Genomic DNA, 24,650 nt, shown 5'->3' on the forward strand with positions numbered 1-24,650 from the left:
CAGTCTATCATTACATGGTCAGACAGAAAATTTCAGGAACTATGAATGTATCCTCAAGAGCAGTTGTGAAAACTATCAATTGCTATGATGAAACTGGCTCTCATGAAGACCACCTCGGGGTTTTAAGTTCATTAGAGTTACCAGTCCAGGATGACATAAACATAGTTATAAAAAGTTCCATCCTTCATCAGAGAAGTTTAATATCTGATTATGTATTACCCAAAGTAAAAAAAATGTAACTGGTACACCTATTGCCATATAACCATTAGAGTGTTTGTATTTTGACACCAGTTTGCCTCTGAGTAGCTAAAATGCCTGCACACTGAGCCAAAACATGGGAAAAGATATTGCCGTGGCAACACCCCAGGGTACCTCATCAGTCTCAATGACCTCTTAAATGACTGTGGTCTTTATAAAATGAATGAGTCAGAAACTGTGCCCCTGTGTGTGTGAGTGTGTGTGTGTGTGTGTGTGTGAGTGTGTGTGTGTGTGTGTGTGTGTGTGTGTGTGTGTGCGTGTGCGTGTGCGTGTTGGGAAAGCTGTGCAGAACGTGGTGAAGATGGTCGCCTGCAGCAACTGACAGTAGGCAGAGGCAACTTAACACCTGCAGGATGTGTTACTTCACAAACAGCCATATACTGTAACCGTGACATGTAGTTTAGTTCCAATTTTCCAATTTCCAGTTTAATCATGGAGTAGAAGGTGATACAGTGAACAAAAAAGGTGACTCTTTTTTCTGTGTGCAGGGTTTTGGAAGTTCATGGAAAGTATGGAGTATAATGTGCATAACTGCATTAGTACAACATCAAAAACTGCTATAGTATTTGAGCCCAATTACTTTTACAGAGGTAAATTGAGCATTATTGGGTGCATTACTAAAAAGATAACTTCTTTCATCCTTTCAATGGGCCTATTCCAGTGTGACCCCGCAGTGCTGTTTGTCTTTCCCTTCTTCTTCTGACAACACTGGTTTTTGTGCAGTATATGTAGGTCAGTGTGAGTGTGTCTCATAACCTGTGGTCGTGGTAACGTATTCTTTGCTGCTGTCCTCATTATTTCCCTTCACTGTTCCTCTATACAATGTTCCTTTGCAACTCATCAAGCCGCATTCAAATCAAACGTCTCCTGAACTTTGAAGATGGCACAAATTCTGTCTCATGGAGCAACATCTAGAAAATTTGAAAGATACTCCCTAAACACAGTCTGGTGAAGAGAATTACAGAAAGATGATATATCATATACAATATATTATCATCCAGAAGCCCTGTAATAAACATTGCTCTGTAAAGCTTATTATTCTGTTTATGTTGAGTCTGAGTCTGTATTAGTTCAATTCTGTGGTAATTTATGAGGCTTGTGTTGTTGCGTTACACTTCACCATGTATGTGTTATGATCAGAATAAAAATAAACAATATAAATATGACAAACATCATCAGCATTTTGAGAAATGGACATCAATTTATATCAGGTTGTCGTGCTTTGAGCCAAACACAAACATGTAAGAAATTAACATAACATGGCAAAGGCACACACATTTGTTTTTACAGGATTTTACCACAGATAACTCCTACTTAATCTAAGATCACACGATTCACTATGTCCAAGTGTCTAATTACCCCCAAGATCAATTTACCACATTCACCCTACAGATATAGATGTAATTCTAATCATGCAGCAATGTTTGTATAATAGCTTCATTATACTAGCTATCATCATTGCAGTCCAGTGAATGGATAGAATATGTGGGGTGGGGGGGGGTATTTCAGCTTGTTTATGGTTCTATAAAGTGATTTCTTTCCCAGAAACATCAGCGAGGATTGATCATAGCTCGCACCTCAAATCTATGGGATTAACCGGATCTTGATGGGGATCTCGCTGACAACCAATGGGCGCCCTCTCCACGCCTCCCCGGCTCCTCAGAGAGACACACTTGACGTGGCAAGAGGTCCGGACGTGACATCCTCTCCCCTCCTCTTTTCAGCCGAGTTTCCTCACTCACCTACGGACGTGTGCAGGTACCGGACCCGGAGCAGAGCTGAGTCCTGGTCTGTGATCTGAGCCCGGAGACATAATGTGGCTGATCGTGTTGGCCAGTTTGCTTCACTGCGCATCGGCCTATGATGTGGACCTGAAGAAGCTGGACGGGCTGGCTAAAGCGAGGGTGGAGGTACAGTAGCGCCATATCCTTCATGATGGTACGCTTCGTGGGTGGAAACAGGCTGAATTACGTTTACAGTGACCGTGGGCCGAGGCTATGAGCACATTTCTGGGTCTGATTTTGGTAAAAGGTGTGAATGGATGCGCTTCATTCCTTAGATTTCCGTGCTGGGCGCATACGTGATCTTTTCATCCATGGGACACGTTTCAAACTGGATGGATGTACATCCGTTTACAATATATAATATCCAATTAAGAACAGAGGCTGTGTAAACAATATATGCATTTTACTACCTGTAATAACCATAACTAAATTGTCATTTTTAGCTGTAAAGGCACAGAGGGTGTGTAACAGGAGGTCAGATTCCTGCACAAAAGTTTCTGTAACTGTACCCTTCTCTTTGTTAGAAACCATGCACTTTCCCCCAGGGCGTCACCAAGACACCACCCTCCCAGCATCACCCATAAAAAGCTTGTTATCTGTTGCTATTGTTGTTAGTCACACCTGCTACTCAATACCCGAGGCTCAAATTTCTGCAAAAAGAGGTTAAAATCTGTGCAATGTACAAAGGATTCAACGTTGCAGTGACATTAGAGATCTAACCCAGTAACTGCAGCAAGAAACATAAAAAATGATACGTATGAAGACACATTGCACTAGTGGGAATATGTAAGTTATCTTATTTTTACATTTACAAAGTATGGGAGCTGCTTCTAACCATTTCCCGTATCTTCTGTTCTGTTTCCAGACATGTGGCGGATGACAGCTGAACAGGCTCAGAGAGGTAAGGCGCCCTTGGTTATGTAACAGGAACAAAAACCGACAACACACTGAGAGCCAGTGTCAGAGACAGACTGAAGCCTAATCCCTGCCTGAAAGTGTTTGCTCACTGACAAACATTTCACTTCTAGGGTTTCACATAATCCCCCACAGATCTGTCACTGAAACCAGCTGTGAGTGAAAAACATTAATCTCCACCTCTCTCTGCAGGTCAAAGCCTTTGTGATCCAGGACATTCCTCTTTAGTATCCTTTGACTCAGGTACCATGCTGCCACTTGTTCTTAAATATGCCTGTTTATGAGTTTCAAGTTGCAAATATTTCAGCATTTTCCCCTCAGTGCCAATCCTTGACCATCACTACCTCAGCCATAACCTGGTGATGAAGCACATTCCTGGGGCAGACCCTGAGCTTGTCCTCCTGAACCACTATTATGAAGAGCTGGATGTAAGTCTTTGCTTTGCTGTTCATTTATATTTGCATTGTGCATTTTTTACAATGGGCAGCATGGTGGTGCTGTGGTTACCTCACAGCAAGCAGGTTCCAGGTTCGAATCCAGGCTGGAACCGGGGTGTACATGCTCTCCCCGTGCTTGCGTGGGTTTTCTGCCAGTTCTCCGGCTTCCTTCCACAGTCCAAAGACATGCAGGTTAATACGTGACTCTAAATTGCCCGTAGGTGTGAGTGTGAGTGTTAGTGATTGTCTGTCTCTGTGTGTTGGCCCTGTGGTTGGCTGGCGAGCAGTCCAGGGTGTTCCCCGTCTCTCACCCAAAGTCAGCTGGGATTGGCTCCAGCTCCCCCGCCACCCTGACGGATAAGCGGTATAGATAATGGATGGATGGATGTTTTACAATATAGTAAAGCCCCCACATGTAGAATTTGAATGGTCTTACTAAACCAGTTAAATTCTACACACAGGGGCTTTAAGCGTAATTTCTTTTTGGATATATTTTGTTTTAGCATAAATAGCAAAAACATAAATATATTCCAAAAGTGAAATAAATGCATAATGGTGCAATTTTAAGTTGAATTAATTGTTTTTTGGGCCATTTGGGCGCAGAATTCTACACCAAGATGAAAACCTATATAACTGGCCTTTTAAGAAGATGCTTCAAAATATTACGCTATCTTTGTCTGCAGAATGGTGCTGGACAGGTAGCACATAGGAAGCCAGACTAGAGGTTGATAAGAGCGGTGAGAGTGAACCAAAACAGTAAATTTGTAGGCCGGTTCACATTTCACAGTTACTTGACCCATTGATAATATAAAAATATTGACAGTTACATGCTGCTGCAGTCATAATCTGTCACCGTGAACAAAAAATATATTGCAATTCTTCATGCAACATTAGAAGCACAAAAGTACATTTACCCTGAAATTATCATTAGCAGCCATGACAGTGTGTGGCTTGTAGTGTTTTCACCTTGCGAGTCTGTATGAGTGTGTGTGTGTGTGTGTGTGTGTGTGTGTGTATATATCTTCATGGCAAAATGTGGTCCTGGACAGACAAGTGGGAACTACAACAGAAGCAGTTTTGAGTACTTTACAGGTGTTTGTATGTCTGTCTGTCAGTTTGTGGACGGAGTTTGTCAATGCAATAGCGTCACGACTGTGCAAGATGCAGCTGCCAAACTTTACAGATGGACAGATACAGAAGGCCGAGTTCAGAGAAGTGAGGAAGTGGCTGTTCACACGTCACACACCTGGTCCACATTCATATGAAGTCACAGATCACTGTATTCCAGTTTCAATCAATTGGTGCTAAAGTAATAAAAAGCATCAAAATACAGCTTTATTAAAAAAAAGATTCCCCCTACAGAGGTCAAGGCTAAGCCCATAAATGTCCCTGACACAGACACACAGAGTGAACGGGGGAGGGAGAGGAACAAGGAAATATCACATATATCTATGTCAATACTAACATAGGTTAAAAGTTGAGCAATATTGAATAAATCTGCAATAGTTCACCTGTTTCGCCAAACTCACCTCTCTCATGTTATGCGTTACATTGCACCATGCACAATGATTTGGAGTCAAGGTTGGTGTGGTCCCATTTGCAGGATGGTTCTAGTTTACATGTGTGCGTCCTCCACAGCGGATCGCTCTGTCTGACATGACTCGCTCTGAGATCAACGAGCTGCTGGAGAAGCTGGGCTTCTACAAGAAGGCTCAACCTGAGGACGAGGTGCCAGAGGAGTTCCGCTTTTCTCCTGCCAAAGACAGCCCGTTTAAAGACGAGACGCCATACAAACCCTCCACTTCTTCTCTTGCCACAGAGAACGCCTCGTCTGAGCCCAATGCAGAAGTCAAGCACACTGACCTATAACCCGCCAGAGTGGAGAAAGGTAGAAGTCTCACAGTACCACTCTGCCCCATAGCTGCTCCATGTCCAGCTGGTTATTACAGTTGATGACAAAAATGCTTGTAATTTCCCAGTAAAGTCAGCAGATCATGGATCAGCCCTTGGGCAAGGACAAAATCTCAGCATCAGCAAAAGGCCTTTAAAAGGTCCACAGTCTGAATTTGCACATATTGTTCTTGCAGTTTGTTCTTTATTTTTGCAGCGATAACTCAACAGGCCGCTTTGTGAGTGCATTTCTACTCCCCACACAAAGACAGGAAGTGTCTGTGTGTTTTTTTTGTGTGTTTTGGTCCATCATGTGTCAGCTGTCGACAGGATCTTCGCCTCACTTGAGTTTTCGTGTGTGTCTGATTGCTTCCTGCCTGCTGTGAAACTGAATGAAGCCTCAGGGTGAAAATCGCCTGACCGGCCTGAGGTTGATGCTACATGTTCTGGTTGGTTGGACTGAGACACACAAGAGGATTCAAGTGGACGGGTGGTAAAAGAAGAAAACAATAAAATATGAAGAAAAAAAAACAAATCTCATCTCTGGACCAATTTGTGTTGACCGCTTGTGTTCGCATGTCTGTTGTGTTTCACTCTCCAAAGCGAAGATTTGGCAGATTGTAGACACAGGTAGAGTATGAGTGTAAGCATGTTCTATTGGAATAATCTGGTGTGGAAAATGTTAAGTGGTGCAATAATCTCCCACAAACACATTCATTTCTCAAATTGGTTTAATTTTAATTCACATTTAACTGTGGTGCACAGAAACATGAAATCATAATGTGTTTAAGCTCTTATGTACAGCACTCAAAGTGTTCGTTTCTCAGCTGGCAGCAGTGGAATTATTCTCAAATAATTTCTCTAAATCTACTAAAACAGCTTTAAGAAGTAAGTTTCATCTGCTCAAATGAAACTTAATTTTACAAGCGGAATAAAAATCTTACTTTCAAAATTTTCCTTAGCTTATGTTGTCAAATATACAATTGGCAGTTACGTTCAGTCGTGATGACTCATGTTTCGACAGAAAGCCGGCTTTCATCAGGCCCGTTAATTTGTCCAAAATGTGACCCCCAATTGATTCACAAAACATTGTGGTAGCTTGAGCTTGCTGACTCACTTTAAACAACTAAGCATAATGTACACACTAACAAAAATCCAAATAATATATTTCAAAAGAAACCTATCATAAACCAATCATAAATAAGAAGCCCTCTAAAAGAGCTGTGTGTGAGTGTGTTTGGCAGGGAAAGGCAGTGATGCCGGGGATGATGACTGTGAGGGCTTTTTGTACATATGCTGTCAGTGAAGCGGTAAAAAAAACCCCAAAAAACATCAAGTAATGATACAATTCAGCTGTATGACATCAGACTGCAACCTACTCCTCTTTTTCTTTCAAACTGAATTAAAAAAACGTGTTTTGCTGTTGCCATTACGCCGACTGATATACAGTAATGCAGGAAGGACAAAATGTTCCAAAGATATGAATCATGTTCTCAGTAGCACTGCTGAGTTCAGAAAGGTGAGACTACTCAGCGCTGGACTGCAACAATAAAACATGTTGCATCCATTTGAACAATGAAGAGAGAACATCCCTGTGCTCACGTATCAAATAGTGATATGCTAATTGATTGCGTCACCATGAGAATAATAACTTAATTAAAAGACTTCAAGCAACTCAAGTTTGGGGAAAAAAATGAAAAGTACCGAAATAAAAGTCAAATAATGCAACATATGGTTGGTTTTTCTTTTGCGGTGAAATTACCAACAGCATTGCCAGCAAATTACAATAATTACAAAAGTGTAGCAGAGAAAACTGTAGGTATAAATAACTTAAAAGGGGAAATACTATAAAATATTTCTGCTTTCTCTCTCGGTGTGTCTTTCAGTACACTTGCATAGCGACACAACCACTGCATGTTAAATATTACCTGGTACAAAGAGTTTGTGTTCAAAAACACAGATGTGAAATTTTAAAGCTTAAAAAGGTAGTCTTGTAAAAACTTTGGCGCTCTGTTGCTGGAGAAAGGTGGATTTGTGTTAACAAAGCGTGTTCAGAGGAGAACTGAGATAATTAATGCACATCACCACTGCCAACAATGACAAAAAGCAAACTGGCTCACAAACACACACACAAAATCCCACCCATCAGAGATGTGCAACTCTGTGACCGAGCCCGTCGGTGTGGAGGCGGTCAGTAGGTGAAGATGGAGCTGGGAAGAAGAATGGAGGGGGGAGGGCCATGATGCCACATCGAGGCTGAACGCTCACTGAACACACATCAGGTCACAGGGCCGACCCATGGACATCTCGTATCTGCGCAGGTGGTTGACCAGAGACTGTACATAGGTGAAGACACATTTGGAGTCGGGTTTATTACCCATGATCATCATGTCCTCCACTTCCAGCAATGGCATGCAGTTTGCGTAGGCCCTGAGAAACAAGCATACAAGACAGTGTGTATGAGGAAGAGCAGGGTGGACAGACCGGATGGGAGAGGACCAGAGACAGAGTATGGAGGAGAAGGAGGAGGATATTCTCTGCAGGTTTTGTATTCAATCATCCATCAGGTACTAACTCATGATCATTAACGAAAGTGGTGGAACAGCAGCAGTTAAAAAAGCTAGTGTTAAATACACACACCTCTGCTAATGGGCTCAAGCCTCTCCTGGTTGATAAGATCAGATGTTGCTTTATTAGTCTCAACAGGGAAATTTGGTTATGCTGAACTTTTTTTATTTGTATTTTTCTTTGCCTTTTTTGTGCCTGTTTTATCTAAACCACTCGGTGGGAAAACCCTTTAAAGGCTCTCTATAAATATATTTCAGTAATCCAGTACGTTTCAATAAACTGTTTCAGGAGGGAAGACCTCACGTGTGAGCTGTGCATAGAGTGACCACAGGGTGGCATTACCTCCACATACTGTAAAGCCTCTGAGACACCCCATGCAAACAAAGAGTTGAGTAACAGGGACAGCACAAAGCTAAATGCAGGCATGAGAAAATGAATGTCAACAAAATAAAGTCTGTTTTGTTATTTAAGGAACTGCAGACATGGATCATTCTGCACTTTACTACATTACAGCATCTTTAAAAGGCTTTACAAGCCAAGTGCATAAACACCTGTAAACTCACACATGATAAAAAGTCAGTGGACAACAGCCTTTCCATTCTCTGCTTTGTTTCTTAACTCTTCAGTTTGAAACATTGTGATACAGCAGTTCCTTTTAAAGTGTTGAGCTGCAGATGGTCCTGGCTCTCTGCCTGGGCCATAGTCTGGCTATGCAGAAATGCACACATGGAAACACACACACATACGTGCGCACACGCACACCCCTACCATGTTTGGTACTTTGGATCTCAGTAGCTTCAGATTAACATGAAGGATCAAATATCTAAAAGAAGCCAATAAAGGAGTTTTCTGAACCAACGCGTTTGTTATAAATCTGCACATTTGCTATAAATAAATCAGCTGTTCAAAACATGTAGTTACACACACTCATACACACTCCATTCATCCCATTATGTCCGTCAGGACCAAAGTGAGGTTCCATCGTAGGCTCACCCCCTCTCTCACCATGGGTTCAGTTTTAGGTGTGGCGCGACTCTAGGAGGAGTTTTTGGTTTTAACCAGGCCCTTCGTCACCAGACCTCTGTAGAACTCCTGCAGGTACGTATACACACACTTCCAATCTGGCTCGCGCATCTTCACCATGTCGTCCACATCCAACAGCTGGGGGCAGTCCACTAGTTTCCTGTGCCCGCACCCGGCAGGGGGGGAGAGAGATGTGGGGAGGATGAGGAGAGGAAGAAAAGGCAGGTCCAAACAGAGAGAAACAAAGTAAAGGATGAGGAGAATCAGGGTGAAGTACAGATAAGAGAGGGACAGGACAGAGATAGTGGGAAAAGTGCAGGAAAGAGAGGAAGGAGGAGGGGGAAAAAAAATAAAGCAGTGAGCAGCCAAATGAAAAAAATTCAGGGTGAAAAGACAGGGAGAGAGAAAGGACACAAACAGAAACAATAACATTACATTCTCTGTGTTCACATATATCCATGAGTTGACATGCTTCATGAACATCATGATACATACAGTATGTGGCAAACAAACACACATACATACATAAGACAAAACAAAATGTCAAATGAGCGTCAAGTGATGCTCATTTAGCCTTTTTGTTTGTTGTTGTTTTTTTCTGTGCACTAAGACAAGAGACTTTTGACTATTTCAATACTACTATTCAATCAGAAATACAAGACACGATGAAAAAAACAACAAGGATTCTGCAAAAAAAAAAAAACACACACACAAAGATACAACCATATGGTGACTCTAAAAACACACTGGTGCACAGGATGATGTGTGTGTGTGAGTGCGTGTGTTGGGACTGCAGATAGTAGCAAAGTTCTGGGAGGGTCTGAAGTGCCTGGGGAAGTGAGTGATAGTGCAACACAAAGGGTGGAAAGACAGGGATGGGAAAGACTTGGTGGCAGTCCAGTGTTGAGAGTATAAATAATCATCAACATCGGCATGGACATTATCCTACAGGGAGCATGTGGACACACATACACACAGGTGGACGGGCGGCATCACAGGTGGGAATGGTGTGATGCAAGAGGGATGAGAAAGAGAGGAAGAAGAGAGGAGAGAGAGAGGAGGAAGGAGCTCCTCTGTTTTTTTTTTTAACCTGGTGGATGTCTGGGGAGGGTTTGCTCATGGGTCTCTGGTTTAGAGCAGATGGAGGGTGTCACAGCAGTTACTCATAGTAGAGGACAGATGGAGAGTGGAGGTTTAGAGGTGGAGTAATTAGAGTAGTAGTAGTAGCAGTGGTAATGGGGGATCGCTGAGCCTTGAGGTGGTTCGATACACCTGGGAGAGACAGGGACAGTTAACACCGGGACATCAGTCGGGGAGTTTCCACATGTTTTGGTCCATCTCTGTACTTGAGGCTCACGTTGATGTTGGCAAAGAGCAACATTGTATAAAAGCTAGAAGTGGATTTTACAGAGGAATGAGAGACGGGTGTGAATAATCTGTTTAATGTAAAGAAAGGGAAATGTGTCGGTTTGGGCAGGGAGCACGCACGTTTGATTTCATTCTGTATTCACGGGTGGAAGTAACGTCTACATCTCTGAGCTCAAGAGGAAAGCTTAGCCTGCAGTAGCTTCTTCTGCTGGTTTCTCCTCACATTCTCCACATTTCCTCGGACGAAGGATCACTGCAGTTGATGTGGTTTCCCCCAACCAGGTCGGCCTACGCTCTCACTTGCAGTCAAACAGGACTGATGTGGTTAGTGGACATGTTACTGGGACCAACGTGTTTTCTGTGTGTACTCACTCTGCATTGCTGAAGGCCACCTCAAAGTTTTGCCTGCGGTTGCTGGGGCTCAGGGAGCTGTAGTCAAAGGCATCAGGGAAAAAGTTGTGCACCAGGGCACAAAATGCCATGCCATTACTCCAGCTTGATGAAAAATTCTGAATATCCACATGCTGAGGGAGAAAGCAAACAGAAGAGATATGGATACAGTGACAGATCAGTGGTGGGAACATTCCTAAAGTAGGAAAATCATCTTGTCTTAATCTTCAGTTACAGCTTCACTGGCTGATATTAAAGGTGAGCACTAAGCACACAGTGGGCTGCTGTGGCTGGTTGGCTCACCTCATATGAACGGGTCTTGGCACGGCACCAGTCGAGTAGCATCTGCTTGATGGAGTTTGCGTTGGGTACACCAAAGCTGGTGGAACGCTGAACCTTGTTTACCTTGGCAACCGCCTGGTTTCCAGGGCTAAAAGAAAAGTCAAGTTTGTGTTAATATTTACATGCTTCAACATGATCCTTTTCTTTCTTTGGTAGTAGTACCTCTCTGTTTATCCTTACCCGCCTCCCTCCTTCTCCAGCTTCTCTATCATGGCTTTGCGGGCCTGCATGGCAGACGTCTTCGGCAGAGTCTGAGCCCTCGTCAGCTCCTTGCGTCTCTCCGCCTGCCTTCGTTCCACAGCGGCCAGCCCGCTGCTGCCACTGCGAGATGATGTGTCATCCTCGCGATCAAACACACTGACGGAGGGACATGTGCAGGAAGTTCATTTGTCAAAGTGCAGGGATTTTAGACTTTGTTTCATTACTGTGCTGATGTTTCATAACCTACCTGCCCACTTTCTTGCTTGTGTTAGAGGAGGAGGAGGATGTAGAAGAGGTGTAGCTGTATGATTTTGACTGGACTGTTCCTCCTGAAATAATAAACAAACACACAGACACACACAGTCAGACTGTAATGATTAACCACTATTATAAAAGAGCAAGACAGCGACATAATGTAATGACTCACTGTCTGTTTTCTGCACATAACTGGCCTCAACAACAGTGCTGCGAGTTGATCTGCTGCCATCATCTAAACACATAAATACACACAATTATTTATACATTGGACAGGATTGGTTTCATGACTGTCAGTATTGCCATCTGCATGTAATCTTCATCGTGTTTTGCTATCCTGTTTTCCTTTTTTCCCTCCCAAGATACCTTTAGTGTCTTGCAATTGTAAATGAGGAGTCACTATAAGTCAGAATTGATTCACTATTGACTTGAGTGATTAATACAGATACAGGTTTACTAAAGGTTCAGAACTGCACAGGAAAAGAAAAACCTACCAGACTGGGTGAAGCGGTTTGTCTTGGTGACTTGGCTGAGGCTGGAGCCATCCGCTGACTTCTCCACCTTCCTCATCACCACCTCTCCTGTTCCGACCCCAGCGCGACCTTTCTGTGCTCGCTCGTCTCTCTGCTGCCGGAGCTCCTGCAGACGAGTCTCGCGCTCCTTTTCTCTCTGGTCTGGGGTGGAGGATAGGAGAGGAGAGGAGAGGAGAGGAGAGGAGAGGATGAGGAGATTATGTCAGTGGAAAAAGAGGAGGTGGAGGACAAGAGGTCCTAAACAAACTGCCAGCACCTCATCTGACTGCCACAAAGATGGATTAAAAGAGGGCTTCCAAATTTGATGCGATACATTTCAGCATTCTTTCCACAGTACCGTAAAATTCCTCTGAACACACAAACACCCACAGGTGGGAGGCTCACAGCCAAGCCAAAGCTGCCAAATAATATGTACTGCACAAACATCACAGATCAAAGAGAGCAAACACACTCAGATCATCCCAGTGCCAAGTTCAGCAATGTCTAGCATATGGATTATTTAACACCTGCACCGCTACCTCCAGCTTTTATTTGTTTATTTAAACATACTGAGTAGTGCTAATCTTAGACATTTATTCTTAAACTCTCCATGTAGTTCCGTCTGATATGTTTTGACTGTATCTGAAGAGGTTAGGGCACCGAGGGCGGTTTTGGACCCTTTCACAGAGTGCACTGAACTTCTTCAGACTTTTCTAGCATAGACTCAGATCTGGGAATCCAATTAAGTGCCTCTGTCAGCTCAATGCAACCTGGTGAAACCATATGGTGAGTGCTCACTGCAAAACAAAGACCACTAAATATGGTAGACACTTCAGTAACAATGTTGCAGCACAATGAGGTGAGTGTAAAACACTCCACATAAAAATCAAGGATTCATGCACACGAACAAACTTCAAAACATATCCTTCATCATCCACCATAAAGATCTGAGAGACAAAGGGTTTGAGATCTTTTGTGGTCTGACAAAGACAGGATGGTGCACACAAAAAGACAAATGCAGGCAAGCACCAGTTGTTAATGCACACTGCACACCAACCTGCCCTACCTATTTCCTCTTGGGTACATCCCAGCTTGGCTTCTGAGGGCAGAATGGATAATGGAAATTGCAAGTTTGTTTGAAAATTGTAAGGAAAAGAGAGGGGGAAAGGCACTCACAATCATCGTTACAATGAGGGGAGTGCCTTTGATGGCTCGAAAGAAAGCAGTTGTCATGAATGAATGGAGGAAAAACATTCATGTGGTTGGAGTTGCTGATTGGTTTTCTTCATGTAGTTACCTCTCTTTCTCTTGCGAAGGTCTCTCATGGCTGCACGGATCATCTTCCTCTCCTCAAAGTCTTTTGACTCATCGAGCTGTGGAAGAAAAAAAAAAAACACAGAGCACGGGACGGAAAATATGAGAGGCCATTCCTCATAAAAAAACCAAAGTGGCATGACTCTATTTATGCATGCAGTTCTAACATAGCATTATGCATACATACAACACTGGGCTGTAATTTATACCTTCACATCGCTGGCGGGATTTGGTGTTAATACACAATTGTTCTGCATGACTGAAGCCACTGTGTTTGTTACAAAGTGATGCTTTTAAATCTAAATCATCCAGAATTAGAACTTGGGTGTGACGTACCATTTTGTCAAGGAGTTCTTCATCCTCGATAGCAGCCAGCTGTTCAGCAGTCAGTTTTCCAGAGCGCACATCCAGTTTGGCCTGAGCGCTGGAGCCGTTGGGGATGGCTGGGACATGACACGCCACCTGGGCAGACGGTCCAGCTGAAAACATGGGCTCAGAGGCCACAATGGGCTCTGTCTCCATCTGTACAAGACACATGACACAAACACACACAGCATGAGCAACACACAGACAAGCAAAAGGACGGTTACATTAATCTGTCTCAGATTGCAGAGCTTGGAAGTGTTGCCTACATTCAAGGAAGTTGTGACCTTAGCGTCTGAGAGCTCCTGCAAACAGAATCCCCAAACCTGAAGCTCAGGCTAGGCGTTGTACATTTATAACACCAGGATGAGGGTTTTAAAAAAACACTACTGAAGCTTCCTGACATTTAGGGCTTAAAATGCACAAGACGATTTGGGTTCAGCAGCCATAATAGGCCCGAATGTGAGACATAGGCTCCCCCTAATAATCTCTTTTTGCACCAAGACTGCCCTCTCACCATATCTCATCATTTCTTCCATCCCCTCTGACTTCCAGCGATGCCAGAAAGGGTGACAGTAAACACATGAGAGCAAGAGCAACTCTGCCAAGTTACTGTTAACATAGCTCATGAAGTGTGACTGACACGCTCAGTGTCTAAATGATACTGAGCTGCTGTGGACCAAGAGTTTATGTGACAGGTAGGGTACAACACTACAGCTGGAGGATGGGAACAATGCATAAGCAGATATAAACTCTGAGGAAAAAAAAACATCCAAACTCATCCACAAAAGGAGTGCAGCACGAGAACAAACACATCATAGGTTGTTAAGCTACAGCTGTCTATCTACCAGCATATCTGAGTGACCATAAATCCAACAGAAAACACCTCTTTTCATATGGCACTGAATGCCTGTGGCAGACTATAGGCCCTAACTGTGGCTTCAATGCTTTTGTTGTAACTGAGTCCTGGTCCAGATATAGCTCGGGCAGCTGGCCCCGTCCCTATCCACAGCCGCCTGGTCCTCCTCCCAGCAGGCCCCAGCTGGCCTAGGTCTCACCAGGGAGGGACAATGCCCAGAGCAGCCGCAGTACTCTGTGATCACGGGTGGCCACCAGGTTTAAAACTTTTCTGGACACGGGACAGACTGGACTGAGAAGCACTTGACCGACAAGGAATGTTTTGGGACACAACACAGCCAAACAAGGGCCCTGAGTCAGGCAATGAGGGGATGTATGTGGGGTGAGAAAATCCTAGATAACCTTTGTGCTCGAGTCATGTTTATTTCAGCTTCAGTGTAATCTTCAGCATCTGAGTCACTGTGGCACAAAATGCTCTTTTTGTTTAGTTTTTCTCTAATGGGAGAAGGGAGAACAATTATAGCTTTTGAAAAAATATATTCAATCACCATTTAGCCCTGCAATACCATCTCAACCAGCAGAATAATGAACAGCTGACATGTTGCACAGAAGCGTAGGGGAAAAATGGTCACATAAGGTCACCGTTATTATCACCATCATCTGTCTGCTGAGGGGAGTAACATTTAAGAGAAGTCCATCACCTTTCCTGGAGCAGTTGATTGGCAGACCCAGCTGTCTTTGCAGGATTAGACAGGAATATGAACTCCAGGACGTTGAATAACAGAAGATAATGCCGCAAATACTCAATATCCCTCAAAATGTCACCAGTGCACACAAACACACAGGGACCTACACACACGCACACGGTTTGTTATGAGATTTCAAGAACACATACAGAAGAGCAAACGAGGCTAAGGATGCAGGCCAAGCGCTTATCCTGACAAACATGAAACTCTGCATCGATCTCTATATGGGAACGTAAGACCTTAAATCCAGTTCTTGTCCTAAAGCCAGACAAGTAAAACCTTTTAATTTATGGCTCCTTTCTGAAAAATGTCTCATGCTAAAAGTACATGTTCTCGCCAAAGTGAACATGATGGATGATCTGATGATGGTTAACTATAGGCCAGGGCCATACTATTGTTTAAACGTGGTCTTATTTTCCTCCACCAGGAAGTGTATCTACTCAGAAGAACATTTGCATTGACACACACACGCACGCACGCACGCACGCACGCACGCACGCACGCACGCACGCACGCACGCACGCACGCACGCACGCACGCACGCACGCACGCACACACACGCACGGACGCTATCAGAAACACATGGTGTTGGAGGATTGGAATACTTCCGTGACAGACTGAAATCCTCCACATAAACACAATCTGCCAAAACCAACTGACAGCTGTGATGGTCAAGCTTTCTCAAAAGGAAGTGAGGACATAATGTAAGATTGAAACCAATGCAAAGCTTAGAGAGGTGGAACAGGAGGTCAGCAAGTACGTGAGTGGAACACCAGCATCACTGGCACAGCTCATAAAACTCATGGCCAGCTGGTCCACAGGTATTGTCAACACCGGAACAAAAGACATTCCCATTCTTCAAGCAGCTTATCTGAATTAAAAGGGGTCATGATCAGAACCATTAACAGAGAACAGTACCTTGCTGTTGTTGCTAGAAATGTTTGCCATCAAAGAGGGAGCAGAGAGGGAGCGGCGGGTTGCAAAGGTGGCCGGGTGAGGGACAGGTGAAGGCTCCACATTCTTAGATGCGCTTGTCCTGGTAGATACAGAGTCCAAGTCCTGGGGGCATGATATCGGCTCGCTTGATGCACTAACAAGAAGAGTGCTACCTGAAGAAGACTCTCCATCCAGTGCACATTCTTGGGGAGTGCAAGATGAAGTATCATGTGGAGATTCCAGTGCAGTGTCCTGTGGTGTGCAGGCTGGAGGATCACTGGATGATGTTGGAAAATCATGAGATATAGTTGCGGAATCACTGGAGAAGGTTTTGGTTTCACATGGAACTGAAGGTGAGCTTTCCTTGCTGGACAGTACATGCAGTAAAGGATCAGGTAGCCCCATTACTTGGCACATGGCCTCCACTTGCCTCATTAGCTTTTCTTGCTGAGTCCTTAGCCTCAGGTTCTCCTCCTGGAGCCTGGCAAGGGCCTCAGCCAGAGGAACCACCTGAGCTCCTGCCTCCTCCAGACGGGCATCCACATGCTTTCCAAAAACCTTCAGGTCACTATGGATCTCCTCCACTACCCTCCGTAATGTTAGCTCAAATTTCCTCTTGCAAAATTGTTCCTCTTCATCCTCTACCTCCTCCTGAGCAAGCAGATCACCAATCACCTCCTCCAGGCCAGACTCGGCACAAGCACTATCTGGACTGCCCAAACCTTCTGGAGTTTGTGAGGCTGGGAGGAGGTCCAGGTTCACTCCAGGCATGGTCAGACCAGCTGCACTCAGTGTTAGACTGGTCAAAATCCTTTAACTTTAAATCCACTTAGATGCCCCAAAAACTTAAGTTAGTGTGTAAGATCAGAGAAATCCTAAGCTTGTGGCCTCAGACGTGAGGGTACAGGGTGTCCTCTCCGTCAGTCTGTCTACAGAGACCTTCAAAAACAATGCACGTTCTTTATACCCCCAGCAAATCTCCCCTCTTTGCCGGCCAACACCCTGACAGCCAATGAGCATGCAAGGAATTCTGTTTCCCAGGCAGCAGTAGCCCCACCTCCTTATTTTCAGGTGCCGTGGACATGTCTATTTATCTCCTGCCCCGCGATTATTCCACTGAGCCCGTCAGTCCTGGGGCACTAGTAGAGGCCAGAGGGGGAATGTTAGTGGCAACAATTTAGAAAACTGACTCCTCCCTCTTTCAACTTTCCTTTTATTTAGAGCCCTTGTCCTTCACACCTCGACTGGCAGGCAATGAGGGTTTAGACGTGGCATTAGGCTTGGGCTGAGTAAAGTTATACATTAGTGATTCACTCCTCTTCAATTGCTTTCTAGCTAAACGAAACTGAGTCATGACTAATCAGGTCAGTTGTCTTGCATGACTGTGATTCTGTGGAAGATCAGTTCATGAAGGACAAAATGTTCTGGGCCATGACAGAGCAGACTGGGTGACCAGTTAGGTGAGCTCGGGCATAGTTCTCTACAGCCACGGGCAAGGATGTTAGGAAGGACATCGTAGCTCTTCCAAGATTTTGTTTTAGGTTTACTGACAAAGCCGCAGGGGCCCAGATGGTTATCATGTGGATGCTTCAAGTGCTTTGTGTTAAATTAAGAGCTCTCCGAGAGTGCTGAAAGAAGTCTGTGTGTGTACATGACTCAAAGTGTGAGATGCTCAAGTACATCTTTTACAGGCCTTCTGAAGATTTATTGGCATATTGCAGCCCATGCAGAGAAATCAAACCATACTGTACATACTGTATCTCTGAATGAAGCCTGATTAGAAGTACAATGCTGCGCACAACAAAATGGAATAAATCTGTAATTCTCGATAACATGCCAAGTTATCACAAGCGTTTAACTGATTTTAAAAAGTGCAAGCACATCAGAAGGTTTCACTGTAAATATCTAAAACTGAATTCCGTGACTGTATGACTGTATGTTAAGACATAAATGCAGCACATATGTCATCTAAGATCAAAACAATCAAAACAGGCATTGAGAGGAAAACAATGTGGCAAAGGGCAACAGTGGTCTTTTCTGGGATTTACAGGTAAGGAGGAAGAATCTGGCCTTGAGGCAGAGTGGAGAGTAATGTGACTGGCAGCAGGGAAAAAGGGTCAAAACCCAAGAAGGACATGGCTGTAGTCTTACCATGCATCAGAGCACTAATGCACTTTACCACCAGTAAAGCAAAGTGATGCACAAGGACAAGAAGCACAATAAATAACATGACTAGAGAGGACAGAATTTTCTGCATGTATATGGGTCTGCATTTCTTATCATCATTGCAGAAACTGATGTAGTTTGAATGAAATGGATTAAATTTGCTCTCTTCTGGCTCTTATGTGAAACAGTGTCTGCAGCTATTGGTGAACCCTCCGCTGCGATTTACAATAGTTTCCAAAATTAATGTACTGTATCTTCCAACAGAGCTCAGAAATAAAGAAATGCTGAGATTTCATTTTAAAGAAGAAACAACATAAGGTGGAAAAAGAGTCGCAAAAGGAAATCTAAATGTAAACCAGGAATAAAACATCAGGACTAAAAAACAGAGGTTTTGAAAGTTAATTCAGAACATTAGACTCTCTCACAGCGTTTCTCCCCAGCTTGCAACCAGTTTGGCAGACCAAGCTTACAAACTGTGACACGTGAACTGGTTGAGTAACCAGCATATGTCATAGGTCAGCAGTATGTTAACAATGGGGTCCTTATACCTCTGTGGGACATTGAGACAATCTGTCACCAAGTGTGGACCTGTGGGTCCATGTTCACACAGCAGCACGATCCCAGTGTGGCCCAGAGCGCGGCAGTCATCTCTGTGGCTACAGGCAAGAGCGTGATCACCCTGGTTATAATGCTAAGGCATTATTTATATTTGTGTTGACGGCTGAGCACAGTGGTCGGCATGGACGGGCAGCTGAGATGAGCAGGAGCAGCTGTGATCACTTGGACCGGGAGGCATCAATAATCAGCCGCCAGTCTCACCTGTCTCAATGAACTCTCATCATTACACTGAAATACTACCGGCATCTTGACCTTGCCATTAACTTAATCTTAGCTGTGCTTTTATAATAATAAATAACAAGGATCTGCTCTATCTCTTTTGCTCACATTTGTCTGTTATTGTTTAGGAGTCTTTCCATTGTTTATTTCATTTAAAAAGGAGTCTCCTTTGACTCTCAAATAGATTGTAAGTTATGGGCAATCCGGTGCAAGAGCTGATGCTATCAGTATCAACATGCTGATAGCATCAGCTCTTGCTGCTCTTGTTTTATTGGAATTAAAAAAAATACCACTAAGGAAATAGTTGTGAGGTAAGGTTGTGAGTGTTTAAGCTAGACCACCGAGGAGAAGCCCAGACCACCCAAACAGATCAGAGTCCCAGACGGGAACAACAATCTGCAACGCTAAACAGGAAAAGCTTATAAAAACTCATGTTACGCACTTCATATTGGCTTAATATCTGCACACTCTTCTTGCTAACATATACATATACACTAATGTATATGTGTAAATAAGTTATGCTAATATAAATGCACCCCGTGACATGTCACCTCCTCTCACACAACCTTGAACTTGGATTAAACCAGGGAAAGTCAGAGAACAGGTGGTCTCTGGATCAGTCTGAAGCTGCCTCCCCCTTGTTGATTCTAACCAAAAGTGTTTTTTCCAATCTCATTAGCTGCGTCACTCAGGCTCAGCGTTTGTATGGTAAAACTTGAGCAAACCCCACAGAAGCAGGTGAGATATTTGGCTTTGGAGTGATGAAAAGAGAGATGAACATAATTATTGTCACAGCCTTGTAGTTTATCAATGAATGCATGCATGGATAACTACAACCTAGTGGTGTAACCATGCATTCATGCCTGGTGTGTGTCATTTGCAGCCAGTGTTAAGACCTGTGGCTTAACCCTCATCCCAAACAGTTATGAATAACAGAGTTGGCAGGATTGTACCAATTTAAGGCTAAACTAATGATCGGTGCGGGACACTTGAAGCTGGACATGATCCACACTGTGCTGATGGGTTGTTATTGGAAACAGTGAGATGGAGGTAAATAAAAATACTTTCAATGACAAAAATCTGATTTTGTGATGCGTATTCTTCAATTGCATATTATTTACAATACTTTAAAATACATCATGTTTGGCAGTAGCATACACCGAAGCACTCACACATAGACGTTACCTGCATGCCGTTGATAAAGACACTGATGTAACAACACTCAGCTCAGACAAGTGTAAATCTCCTACAGAGTCTTTGTCTTCTTCTTGCAATCTGTTTCTACAGGAAAGATTCTGCTGTTGAATCTGCTGTTGCTTGTGTGTCTCAACACGGGCCTAACTGAGGGAGACAGTCTCATTCAAACACCTTAAATCCACCCTGCAGCCTTGCGAAGCCTCCTCCCAGCCCTAATTAACCAACTCCCTGATCTCATCACCAGATTACTGCTGCGCCGGACACATGGGGTGGGATACACAGCCATTAAAGAGTAAGCAGGCCACAACCTTTTCTCTCCTCACTCTCTCTATCCCCCACGTCCCAATCATGAGGATACTTCCTTTCATGGAGGAGCAAGGAGGGAAAGGAATGAGACAAATGGGAGTTGAGCTGTTCTTCCTAACCACTGAGGTCACTGTGTTACAGGAGGGGATTGGTTTGTACCCCCTGCTCTTTCTGTCACTTTTCACCATCAGCAAGACTCTGACCACTTTGGGCCAATTAGAGTGAGCAAATTAAGATTCAAGATTCAAAGCGTTTATTGTCATGTGTACAGTGCAGAAACGGGTTTCCCTGTACAATGAAAATCTTACTTTGCCATCCGCACTGAATGCCAAAGGAGGATAGAATAAAATATAAAAACATATAAATATAAACTACTATTGCTAGATATAAATATATTTACAAAATGTGCAACTTAAAATAAAGTATAGTCATTGGAGGTAGTTGTGACTCCTATCGGCTGTTAAGGAGCCTGATGGCGGAGGGAAAGAAGGAGTTTTAAGACGCAAGAGTTGCATCTTTGGGCTCAAGTGCTCAAAGAAAAGACACGATGAAGAACGTGTGTCAACATGTGTTTCAGTGCAGCTGGACAGTAATGGTGAACATGAAGACAGACAGGTGTGATTTAGGAAACATTTCCCAGATAAATCTCAGTGGGCATGGCCTGCCGAGAGAAAACAAGGATTGCCCAGAGCACCTCCCTCTCCCTCTCTCTCCTTCACATACCCTACAAGGACAGATGTGACTGGCTACCCACTCCGTGTTTCATAAACACTGGTTCTTCCCTCCTCTCCCTCCTTTTCTCACACTCTGTCTGTCTTTCACTGTCCCGACTCACTTGCTTTTCAGGCCTTTATAGGCGGTTGCTGTGACAAGGACACAGCAAAAGCACAGTGGAATTCAACTGAGCGAGATGGGAATGAAATAGGAGATGTAAATGAAATGTTCATCTTTAATTGGAAGGAATGGGAATGCCTTTTTAATTCGATGTTTGACAGGTCTGGTCAACATTCTGTGGTGCCTCAATGTTGTGATAATTTCCTAAAAAAGTATTTGCAAAAGCACACTGTACCTTGATGGAGGATCCGGAGGAGAGGCTGGAGGAGGATATCTTAAATGGAGTTGCTCTGAGGCCAAGCGTCAACTCTGAAACAAATGGTAAAGACAAATTTACGTGGATTTCAAGTATAAAATTATTAAGCAGAATGACCACCATTCTACCCACACAGATCTTTACTAAGGTGTTGGAAGCATCAAAAAGTGCAAACTGATAAAGCAGATCTGGAGTCATTGATGTTTGTGGAAACCTCCTGTATGAGAGTAAAATGATTACATTCAGGTAGATCTCAACATCTCTGAAGAACAAACTCCAGAAGGTGAACAAACTCCTGGCGTCCATATGCACGTGTCCAGTTGAGATGTGTGCATGGTGTTGCACTGTGTTGGTGGTAGCCATTAGTCAGTTACATAAGCTGCCATAGTGTCGTTAACAACACGAACTCATGACTAATAAGAGACAAGCGAGGAAATGCAGATGACGCCACCTTTAACATAAACAGCCCTCTTCATTCGCCTGCAAGAGTAAGCACATGCATTTCCTTTTGACCCGCCACTCCAACCCCTTCACTTCACACAAACATTAACATACACACAAAAGCTATATTGTAAATTACAGGATTGATGCACACCAGCACAGCACAGTGTCCATTTAAGAGTCTTGGTAGGTGCTTTTGAGAGACACAGGAGACACAATCCCTGGCTGCCTTTTGTCAGTGGGAGACAGGCAGGTTCCCAAAAAAGGAGCCCAAAACCTTTAAAGCAAATTGAGCTGAAGAGAAACCGTGTGACCGCGTGGAGGAGCCCTGTGGGGTTGCCAGAACGTGTCCTTGGGGTGGGGGAGTACCGGGAGACAGACTGTAATTGCACAGGTCAAGCCTGACTCTTAAATAAACTGTTTGGGTTGTAGGTCCCGGTGCTGGGAAGAGCCGAAATTTAAGACGTGTTGTTTGGACAGATCCTAACAGCAGCTGTAGCAGCTTTGCTTCTGAAACAGCTTTTCATGTTTTAGTTTTACGCAATTATTGAATCCCTGCTGAGTATGTATTGTGCTGAATATGTAACATTACATTACAGGAACATTGTGTTTTTAGGAGACCAGCCCACTGCTAAATGTGCCTTTTAATGATTGACAATACAGAAACTTGCACCATCAAACTATGTCCTCCACAAAATAGTATATATTTCAGTAGCTAAAAGTTAAAAGTAGATTTTTTTGTTGTGACAATTTACTAATTTAAGAAAAATCATATACTGTCATATGATTATAGATTTTCCTCTTCCATCAGACACTACGGTTATATAGTTATATTCATAGCGCGACTGTTAATGGGAGCTGTATTATGAGCTACAGTGTCTGCACTGTTGCATTCTACCGATTAACACAGCATTTAATCCAAAAGCGTTAGCGTGGAGCATCAGGGCAAGTCTTCAGACAGGTAAACATAGACACCTTTTAATGATAGCTGATGGTATAGAGAGAGAGAAACAGGAAACATGAAGGCAAAAGAAGAAGACAAAGATCTCTAGCCACATTCAAACTGAGGATGTCACCGTGTCTGAAACTGCTGGGCCACCTCGACTTTGGTTTGTTTGTGTTCTCATCTCTTGTCGTCGTAGATTGGGGGAGGACAGACAATATCTACAGCATGTAACAAACAAAACACTATACTGTGTTGGCGAGCAGGCTCACTCAACTGTACTGTAACAGTATTATTATTCAGTCTGGCCTGAGACAGCCAGTTGTTGTTTCATTTGTCCCAATATACTCTCTGCTACTACTGACCTCACTCCCTCCACACTGCAGCCACATGCCCACTCTACAACAATTACCCTTCAGTACAACCATGCTGTTTGATATGCAGCCCTTGCATCTATCCCCACTCATACTTGTGCTTTGCTTGTTCATCCTCACAAAAACCCTTGTTATCATCCCACTTGTGACCGATTCCTTGGTGCCGGTCACCTCCCACAATGACTGGGATTCCATTGTGATCCACGAGTTGATATTAGCAAGGAAAGACATACAGTCGCTAGATTAAGAACACAGTGGACTGCAACTTTGCATACTGTAACTACTGCATATAGAGCTTTATGGAGGTAAACATAATCAAGATTCCCCTAAAAAGCACTAGGTGGTTAAACAAACAAAAGAAATAAATTCTATCTGGTCATTCAAGTCCTGAATTAATACTTTGGAATAAACTGCATTATGTAAAGACTCAGTCAGACATCTGACTGCGCTCTAGTTCAGTCTGTTCAGATAACTCACTAAGTCATAAGTCAGTGCTGTAAAGTTGACGCTCCTACCTCCTCTCTGCCCCAGAGCATTAGCGGTGACGCGTGGGGTCATGTTGGTGATGGGTACGATGTTGCCCCCAGAGGAGGACGTAGAGGAGGTGGTGGTGCGTCCATCCTTGATCTCGATGGTGAGGAAAGTCTTCATGTCCGGGTCTGCCTCTCCCTGGGTGACCTGCTGTCCAGCTGCTCTCCCTGGGGTCCTATCTTCCTTTGAGTTACTGGAGGCGTGCACATCTTTTTCAGCTGGATGCCTCGTCCCACCCATGGATTTCTGCCATTGGCTAGCTGAAGACAGAGGTTTGTTAGCCACACCTCTTAACTGAGGTGTGGCCTGATTCTGGGATGCAGCAGAGGTGTGAGATGTGGAGTCCACATGTGGCCTTGCTGGCCTGTCTCCAGATGTGTTGAGGGATGCTGCTGTGTGTGTAAACAGCTCAGTAGCTCTGGAGAGATTTGTTTGGCCGCTGCTGCTGGGGGTGGACCCATTCCTCAGAGGAGCCTTCTTCAGAGCTGGGACAGTTGGGCTCTGGCTGGGCTCTGTGAACTTGCGCATTCGATCACGTACAGAATTAGTGCGGTTGAAATGCTCCAATGTAACATCCTTCTTCTCAGGTGCTGTAAAGACATAGT

General features: G+C 43.9%; 2 protein-coding genes across 2 annotated transcripts in view; one reads left to right on the plus strand and one right to left on the minus strand.

Moving 5' to 3' along the window:
• The first annotated feature begins 1,982 nt into the window (after positions 1-1,982).
• Positions 1,983-5,796, plus strand: LOC139224772 (selenoprotein M-like). The gene is made up of 5 exons (XM_070856087.1): positions 1,983-2,168; positions 2,908-2,943; positions 3,150-3,184; positions 3,307-3,385; positions 5,033-5,796. Exons 1-5 carry the CDS (start codon positions 2,073-2,075, stop codon positions 5,261-5,263), a joined length of 477 nt encoding a protein of 158 aa, XP_070712188.1. The 5' UTR covers positions 1,983-2,072; the 3' UTR covers positions 5,264-5,796.
• Positions 5,797-6,001: 205 nt separating this feature from the next.
• LOC139224767 (smoothelin-like) overlaps positions 6,002-24,650 on the minus strand; it is a 46,265-nt gene continuing 27,616 nt past the window's right edge. Inside the window, exons 9-20 of the mRNA XM_070856080.1 lie at positions 24,030-24,635; positions 21,736-21,809; positions 13,594-13,779; positions 13,241-13,316; positions 13,010-13,042; positions 11,926-12,105; positions 11,604-11,666; positions 11,424-11,505; positions 11,156-11,332; positions 10,937-11,063; positions 10,616-10,767; positions 6,002-7,714 (exon numbers count right to left, since the gene is read on the minus strand). Of these exons, the coding sequence (XP_070712181.1) occupies positions 7,549-7,714; positions 10,616-10,767; positions 10,937-11,063; positions 11,156-11,332; positions 11,424-11,505; positions 11,604-11,666; positions 11,926-12,105; positions 13,010-13,042; positions 13,241-13,316; positions 13,594-13,779; positions 21,736-21,809; positions 24,030-24,635 (1,922 nt within the window). The 3' untranslated portion in view covers positions 6,002-7,548. The remainder of the gene's footprint in view (positions 7,715-10,615; positions 10,768-10,936; positions 11,064-11,155; positions 11,333-11,423; positions 11,506-11,603; positions 11,667-11,925; positions 12,106-13,009; positions 13,043-13,240; positions 13,317-13,593; positions 13,780-21,735; positions 21,810-24,029; positions 24,636-24,650) is intronic.

Source organism: Pempheris klunzingeri, unplaced genomic scaffold (assembly GCF_042242105.1).
Source record: "Pempheris klunzingeri isolate RE-2024b unplaced genomic scaffold, fPemKlu1.hap1 Scaffold_52, whole genome shotgun sequence".
NCBI lineage: Eukaryota > Metazoa > Chordata > Actinopteri > Acropomatiformes > Pempheridae > Pempheris > Pempheris klunzingeri.